The sequence below is a fragment of the Citrus clementina genome, unplaced genomic scaffold (genome assembly GCF_000493195.1).
Source record: "Citrus clementina cultivar Clemenules unplaced genomic scaffold, Citrus_clementina_v1.0 scaffold_5, whole genome shotgun sequence".
Classification (NCBI taxonomy): Eukaryota; Viridiplantae; Streptophyta; class Magnoliopsida; order Sapindales; family Rutaceae; genus Citrus; species Citrus x clementina.
The window spans coordinates 4,566,131-4,575,131 of NW_006262201.1; the positions used below are offsets into that span (position 1 = coordinate 4,566,131).

The 9,001-nt window shown below is 33.1% G+C and overlaps 1 protein-coding gene and 1 long non-coding RNA gene across 2 annotated transcripts; one reads left to right on the forward strand and one right to left on the reverse strand.

Moving 5' to 3' along the window:
- The first annotated feature begins 702 nt into the window (after nucleotides 1–702).
- LOC18043148 lies at nucleotides 703–2,147 on the forward strand. Its single transcript, XR_002905563.1, has 3 exons — nucleotides 703–766; nucleotides 1,004–1,240; nucleotides 1,724–2,147. It is a non-coding gene; the product is annotated as an uncharacterized LOC18043148 (long non-coding RNA).
- A 4,194-nt stretch (nucleotides 2,148–6,341) lies between these two features.
- On the reverse strand, nucleotides 6,342–8,756 carry LOC18043066 (cadmium/zinc-transporting ATPase HMA2). Its single transcript, XM_006431531.2, has 6 exons — nucleotides 8,513–8,756; nucleotides 8,291–8,428; nucleotides 7,783–8,110; nucleotides 7,496–7,698; nucleotides 7,188–7,396; nucleotides 6,342–7,085 (listed from the first exon to the last, which is right to left on the reverse strand). Exons 1-6 carry the CDS (start codon nucleotides 8,754–8,756, stop codon nucleotides 6,342–6,344), a joined length of 1,866 nt encoding a protein of 621 aa, XP_006431594.2.
- Nucleotides 8,757–9,001: the final 245 nt, after the last annotated feature.

Below are 9,001 nucleotides of genomic sequence, written 5' to 3' on the forward strand. Positions count from 1 at the left end.
AATAGAGACTGTTCATATCATCACAACATTACAAACACACATATAATACTCAAATCATACTACAAGTAATTAAAGGCAAACAATTCCATAAAAATAAATCATATAAGTCGAAGAAATACTAAATACCTTAAGGCAAACACTAAGAAAGGAAGTGATAAGACTTTCTTTTCCTTTCCAAAAACTTATATTTCCTTCTTTTCTTTCTAGGGTTTGTAACAGTGTAAAAAAAATAAAAGACGGCTTCTTAAAAAGATTGTTTTCTATTAAATACTTGGTAATTAATAAATATTTAAAAAAAACTAATAACTTACGTAACTTATTTAAAACAAACTGATAAATTTTACCCACACACAAACACTCAATAATAACTATCCTACTCAATTTAATAAGGGCAAAAGAGGAAAAATAAATAAATAAAAATTGGGTGTTACAGTGAATCTCAGCAACTGATCTCAGTAAATCTAAGTGTACGTCAAGTCTATGCCACACATATTTGTCATATAGCGAATCAAGCAAGACCATGTGTTAACTATTGAGCCTTCAGGAATGCATAAACTGATTTAAAAAGCCCTGCAACATAACTGGTATCAATGTCCAGAACCATGATGACAGCCTGAAATCCCAAATTAGGAAGATGGAGTCTTAGATGTAGGACTATGATGAAGGCCCTCTGTTGACTTGAATGTTTAAACAGCTTCATTTTCTATTAAAGGAAAAGAGAAGGGAAAGACACTTACGGTTTAGCATAGACACACCATATTATAAGGTATGATTTGGGTCAACGCGAAAGTTCTCAATGCCTTTTGTGTCTTCTGCATCCTTAGGGCTCCTTCAACCTGAATAATGTTTTGGTTTGTCTTTTTCTTTTACCATTGATTGTGCCAAAGTAATAGTTCTTTACCTTTTTGTCTTTGTAGTTTCTAGTGCTATGCATCAACCCATTTTTATTCTGATTTTTGTGTCCAGCATCTTATATTTATATTCAAAATGTCTTACTGACCAGGGTTTACGAGAGGACTTGGGGATTCATCATATAGTTGTGAATGACTGGGACCGAGGAGTCGATGCTGATCAAAATGTTGTTTTAATTTCTGTACCAAGTGTGTTAAGTCCGGATCTGGCACCCCCTGGGAAACATGTGTTACATGCTTATACACCAGGAACTGAACCGTTTGAATTGTGGAAAGGGCTTGATCCTAGAAGTGCCGAATACAAAAAACTCAAAGCCGAAAGATCTGAGGTACTTATATAAGCTTGTTGATATTGGCCTTTCTCATGTTGCTTTTTTCTGGTAAAATAGAACTTCAAAATTTTGAAAACTCAATTTTGCTGAAAGCTTGCTCATGTATAACCAGTGACTCAAATGATTCTCAAAGCTCTTTAAGTATCTAGATATTGTACTCATTAGAATGAATATGATTGAACTGTATGCCAACTTTTAGTGCCTTGGGGAAAACACTTGGGTCTTTTGGTTGTCACAAGCATTTGCACAAATATATCAAATGATATCCACTGTAAAGGTTATTAAATCACTGTAATATTAATAAATATTCATAAATCACTGTAATTTCAGTAAATATTCGCGCTTAATGAAAATATTAAGTGTTTTGAAATATTGTGTAATCTCCTGACTGTCATTCTCAATTGAATCAATCTTCTGCCTGGAAAAACTTTTTGATCCTGTTACTTCCTTAAGCATTTCTCAAAAAAATTTATAATCCAGGTCATTTGGAGAGCCGTGGAGCGTGCACTTGGTTCAGGCTTTAGTCGGGACAAGTGTGATGTGAAATTGGTTGGAACTCCATTAACACATCAAAGGTTTCTTCGAAGGAATAGAGGAACTTATGGGCCAGCGATACAGGCTGGTAAAGAAACGTTTCCTGGGCATTCAACTCCCATTCCGCAGCTCTATTGTTGTGGTGATTCTACTTTCCCGGGCATCGGAGTCCCTGCAGTTGCTGCTAGCGGCGCCATTGTTGCTAACTCACTGGTTTCGGTTTCTCAACACTCGGAACTCCTTGACGCCATTGGAATTTGAAATACATAGGTGAGTTCATACTATTTATGGTTGGCTCTTGATGCCTCCATTTCTAGAGACACCTTTCTCAACTTTTCATCTTTCGAATAAAATGCAGTTAATTTTTGTTCTTTGAGATATATAACGTCATTTATTTTTTAACAATCTGATTATATGTATTTTACTTTTATGTACAAGTGCCGAAAGAAGTTGCTATTGCCTTATTAAGAAGTTATCGAATTGATCATCAATGCTTCAGTTTGTGATCTCATAGACCATAGTGTTTTAATTTCATATTTGTGATAGTAGATCACCTTTCTTTTGCCCAGTTGAAGGTACATACCTCAATGGAATATGCTCTATTGGAAGAAGTTCTTTCAACTTTCTTCTTGTTTATCTCCCCTTGAATCTGATTTGTCTTTAATACTACTTTTGAGCTCTTATCAATTAGGTTAAACTTTTTGGTCCAATATCTTTTCTAATGTGATATCAAAACAGGGAGGCAGCATCGTACGACTGGGTCAGCTGTAAAAATATTTTATTGTCTAACGTTTTGCCCCTTAAAATTATTTGAACAACTCAATACTTAAAATTAAATGTTTAGTGGCCTAATCCCTGTGTATTGAGAAAGATATGTACAATAATTTAGGTAGTATTAATAATGAAACTATTGAATAACGTTATCAATTCATTAAATTGCGCCATGGACAAAAGTTCACAGAAATATATGCATATTATGAATGAATGATATAACTCTTTATATTTATTATTATTTTTTGAAATTAGCCCCTTTAGAATAAATTTCTGGCTCTGTCAAACTTTCCTTTTGAGTGAACCAGTTTCTCTAACATTTTTTGTTCTTTCTTTTCATTGGATATGGTCTTATTCCCAATCACTCAGCTCAGTATGTTTTGCTGTACCAACGTGCCAATGTTGATTGCATTTTGAAGTTCTTAATGGTCATCAAATCGTCCATATATTTGATTTTTCCTAGACCACGCAAAGAAATGCAATACAATTATTGGGCCAGATAATAATAATGTTCTGTTTGTGTTTTGTATGCGAACTGCAATTGTGGTGTTGTAGCTGCTGCAAAATTAAAAAAAAAAAGTTATTTATTAAATTATAATTTGGTAAACATTATTTTTAATAAAATAGTGAAAGTAATATAGATTTTTTGCCAAATATCTAGCTACGTGGTAAAATTAGCTCAATCTTTTGTTGTGAAAGCACAATGATAAACATTAATATCAATCGAAGGCTAAATTAAAATTGTTTAGCGAAATTTCACAGCTAATATTATGATCGAGTTAAAAAAAAAAAAACACACACACACACACACACACACACATATATATATATAATCCTATTTGCAAACTTGAAACTGCGTGGGAAAGTATTCATTCTATTCACACCTTTAAAATTCACATATTTAACATGACTTACGGTGTATAGGTATTTTCTGTATGATTGTTGTTTATAAAAATAAAAGCGTGATTATATATTTTTGTTAAGTTTTTAAATATTTTTGTTTAGTTTGAGATATTGGAGGAAATTAATAGGAAATTGTACTAGATGTAATATACACCCTAGTCCCTTATTCTTTTTCGTCATTCTTAGTAATGGGTTTCATCTTTAATACTTCCCTTCAATTTGGCAGGACTCAGAATTGCTCAATTTTAAAAATCATCAAAATTTTTACTATTCATTTCTTTAGATTTTTTAAATAATATTAATATCTATTTTAAGTGGGGATGACAATGGGTTAGGTATGGTGCAAGATATCAATCATGTATTCTCTTTACCCGTTCTTATATGTTGCAGGCTTAAACATATATAGATCATGATTCTCATGTAGAAATGAAGATTAAAAAAAAAAGAAGCAATTTCACATTGATGGTATAATTTACGAAAATAATAAAACTAATGTGATGGATTAAAAAATAAAAAACTAAAAAAAGCAGTTTTATATTTCTTAGGCCTGGCAATGAGTCGTATTTGAGAGGTTTCGTGTCGCATTCTATTGTATCGTGTTAAAGTACATATACCAAAACCCATCCATTAATTTATTTGGGTAAAAAATACAAATACGAACCCATTGATTACCATTATCGTGTTATTCAAACCAACTCATTTAACCCGCTCTTCTTGGTAATTTTAAAATTATTATTCAAAATATTGTTATATATTTTTAGTTTAAAACACAAAAAAAATTACAAAATAGACTCTTTAAAAATATAATACCAAAAAAAAAATAATATTCATCATGTTTAACATGATTGAATAATATAGTCCACAAAATTATATAATTATTTAAATAAGAATACTTGTCCAAAATTAAAATAAAAAGTAATTTACTTTTTCTTTAAAAAATTATTATTTAAAATTATTATAATTTCAATATTAAGTTTTAATGGATCGTGCGAAATAGATTTTGATACTTAAATGCAAATTCGGCTCCTTATTGAATGAGTTTTAATGGGTTGATTCAGTAATGACCCAACCTAATAAATGTCGACCCGATAACAGTTTTTATCGTGTGGGTTTGTATCGTGTAAGTGGGTCGTATAAAAAAAAAAAGCAATTTCGCATTGATGGTATAATTTACAAAAATAATAAAACTAATGTGATGGATTAAGAAAATAAAAAACTAAAAAAAGCAGTTTTTACATTTCTTAGGCCTGGCAATGAGTCGTATTTGAGAGGTTTCGTGTCGCACTCTATAGTATCGTGTTAAATTACATATATCAAAACCCATCCATTAATTTATTTGGGTCAAAAATACAAATATGAACCCATTGATTACTTATATCGTGTTATTCAAACCAACTCACTTAACCCGCTCTTCTTGGTAATTTTAAAATTATTGTTCAAAATATTGTTATATATTTTTAGTTTAAAACACAAAAAAAAATTACAAAATAGACTCTTTAAAAATATAATACCAAAAAAAAAATATATTCATCATGTTTAACATGATTGAATAATATAGTCCACAAAATTTTATAATTATTCAAATAAGAATACTTGTCCAAAATTAAAATAAAAAGTAATTTACTTTTTCTTTAAAAATTTATTACTTAAAATTATTATAATTTCAATATTAAGTGATGGATTTTGATACTTAAATGCAAATTCGGCTCCTTATTGAATGAGTTTTAATGGGTTGATTCAGTAATGACCCAACCTAATAAATGTCGACCCAATAACAGTTTTTATCGTGTGGGTTTGTATCATGTAAGTGGGTCGTATAAAAAAAAAAAAAAGCAATTTCGCATTGATGGTATAATTTACAAAAATAATAAAACTAATGTGATGGATTAAAAAATAAAAAACTAAAAAAAGGAGTTTTTACATTTCTTAGGCCTGGCAATGAGTCATATTTGAGAGGTTTCGTGTCGCACTCTATCGTATCGTGTTAAATTACATATACCAAAACCCATCCATTAATTTATTTGGGTCAAAAATACAAATACGAACCCATTGATTACTTATATCGTGTTATTCAAACCAACTCACTTAACCCGCTCTTCTTGGTAATTTTAAAATTATTGTTCAAAATATTGTTATATATTTTTAGTTTAAAACACAAAAAAAAATTACAAAATAGACTCTTTAAAAATATAATACCAAAAAAAATAATATTCATCATGTTTAACATGATTGAATAATATAGTCCACAAAATTATTTTATTATTCAAATAAGAATACTTGTCCGAAATTAAAATAAAAAGTAATTTACTTTTTCTTTAAAAATTTATTACTTAAAATTATTATAATTTCAATATTAAGTGTTAATGGATCGTGCGAAATGGATTTTGATACCTAAATGCAAATTCGGCTCCTTATTGAATGAGTTTTAATGGGTTGATTCAATAATGACCCACCCTAATAAATGTCAACCCGATAAGTGGGTTTGTATCGTGTAAGTGGGTCGTATGAAATTTTGCTAGGCCTAATATTTCTAAGTCTAAATTTTAAATTTGGGTCTACATTTTAATAAGCTACTAACTTCAACACAAAAACAACTAAATAATATAAATTCTCCAAAGTCAAACGAGTATGAAAAATTATATCCTTATCGGGCCCTTAGTAACCAACGAGCTGGGGTCAAATCCAATAAAAATTTGGCTTCAAATGAATATTTTGACACAATTATGTTGTAGCAATATATTGTCACTTTTAACTTATTTCGATAATTAACCATAAATTTTGTTTTCTTAGAACAGTATGTTTCCTTATTGCCAATAATGTTATTGGAATAAAATATTTTAAAAAAACAAATTATTCAGATTTGAAAAGAAAAAAAAACAACCCAAGTTTCCTAGGTGGTAATACCAGCCTCTATATCACAACGTTGATCACCACATTTCTTTGCCTTACCGCCCCTTGCAACTCTTTTATTTTCCCCTTGGCTTCCAGTTGAACTTGTGCTTCTATCTTTCCTGCACGAGCTCGAGCTCAAACAACAAGGATTGGGACCGGTCTGGCCGTGCAAACTTGTTGATGCCATGTCTTTAGCAGACGTCGCCTCACAGCATCTGCTTCTGCAGTTCTTCACATTAAGTGCTTCTTTAGCTTCATCTTTCTTGCACGACAAGGAAAAGGTCCCGTACTTGGATTTCGAAAACCCTCCTTCCTCCTCTGGGTTATTTTTCAGAAGCAACATGCTGTTCAAGATCACAACCAAGCATGTCCCAACATCAGTGAGAACTGCTGCCCACACTAACGGGTAGCCTGCAACTGCCAATACGAGGACAGCACCTTTAACGGTGACTGAAAGAGTGACATTCTGAATGAGTTTTGTTGAAGCTTTTCTGGCTAGCTTGATAGCTTTTGGTATTTTCCGAATGTCGTTTGACATTAGTATTACATGTCCGGTCTCCATGGCTAGTGCTGAACCTGAAATCCCCATTGAGATGCCAATATTGGCTGCTGCTAAAGCGGGGGCATCATTGATGCCATCTCCAACCATGGCCGTTGTTCCATCTTTCTTCAACAACTCAACTAATTCTGCCTTGTGTTGAGGTAGAAGCTCTGCATAGACCATGTCGAATGCATGATCCAACTACCAAAACAAAAAAAAAAAAGAAATTCCTCTCTTGTTAATTTAATTTTTAGTTCAAGCTTAGATTGTGTAAATAATAACATGGTTATTAGCCATGCACACCTGATCTTGTAAATACAAGGCTGCTGCATGGCTATCACCGGTGAGGATGACACTTTTAATTTTAATGCCTAATGATTTCAGATCTTTAATCGCCTCCGGAGCCCCAGACCGACAAGATTCTGAGAGGCTAAATGTTCCAACTGGAGTTGCTCCTAAGTACACATACCCTCTTGTCTTTCCTCCCGTACATTTGGCTTCTACAATTGAATCTGAAATTTCAACCTTTAGTGATATGAAACAAGAAAATAAAGTTTTTTTTTTCTTTCCCCCTTAAAGCTTGTAAAAATAGAGCTATTGAAGCCTCTTACCTTTACTGCAACCAGTTCTCGGACCAATTCTCCTGTTTCCTATGTAAATTTCATTTCCATGGATTTTCCCAAAAATTCCTTCTCCTGGGAAATTTTGGAAATCCTCCACATTTTCAGGCACTGGCTCAATAGCTAATGACCTTGCATAATCAACTAATGCAGACGCCATTGGATGACTAGATTTGCTCTGAATACTTGAAACCCTGCAAATAATCCCAAAATCAGTGACTCTAGCTTTGAAGAAACACAGAAATTTATCTACTCTGAAATGTGAGAGCTAAGTGTACCAATACAACAATGTGCCGAGGCTAACATCATCACAGATAGATTGAAAATCTGTCACAGTAAATTCTCCCCTTGTTACTGTCCCAGTTTTATCGAATGCCACCATCTTAACTTTCAAAAGAATTTCAAGATAATTGCCACCCTTGACCAAAAGTCCGGTTGTCGCAGCTTTGGAAAGTGCACAGAAAATCACAACTGGTGTTGAGAGAATAAGTGCACATGGGCATGTGCTAACGAGAACAACTATTGCCAAGTACAACCAGTGCCTTACATTGGGGACTCCCACAGCAGCAGGAATCACAGCAAAAGCTACTGATATCAACAAGACCGCTGAGAGAAAAATAAAAAAAATAGTGTGAAAAGTTCCTGAAGCAGCTTCAGTTTGCTTGGACAAATTTCCTAATCAGGCTATGCAGTTTAGAGATCATGTCACCTTATCCATTAGGATTCCAGAGTTGCTTATTCTAGCTTTAAAATGAACATAGAAAGGATACAGAAACGGAAACTAACCTGGGATGTAGTACTTTGCAAAGCTTTCTATAAATGTTTGAGCTCGTGACTTCTTTTTGTGAGACTCTTCTACTAGTGCTGCCATTCTTGAGACCACACAGTCTTTTGCTAATGCAGTAGTTTTTATACTGATATAACCTGAGAAAGATGAGATACATACACAAGCAGTCAAATCTCTTGATTGTAACATTGATGAAGATATTAAAGTGTGAAAGAACTGACCGTCCAAATTGATGGTGCCAGCCCAAACAGGAGAGTCTTGTTCTTTGACAACAGGGAACGACTCTCCGGTCAATGTTTTCTCATCCACCTCACATTTACCTTCAACAACAATTCCATCAATGGGAATTACTTCGCCGGCCCTGACGGCAAGGATTGTATTCACCTTCACTGTATTCACATCAACTTGTTCTCCAGTTTCGGCAATTATGGCCTTCTGAGGAGCCATGCTTGTCAAAGACGACATGGCCGCGATAGCCTATGAATTATACACAAAATTCAAATTTTAGAACGCCATTGATGTAGGACCAGAAATAGAGAGGAGAAATAAGAAAATAATTGAATGGTTGCAGATTGCTTACAAAACTTAAATAGGGCAAGATTCATTTTCTAGCTGTCGGTTATTTCCAAACAACAATACCAAACATTTTCTATCTTCTTCCCTTCTCCCCCCCCCCCCCCCACCCCCCCCCAAAAAAAAAAAAAAAAAAA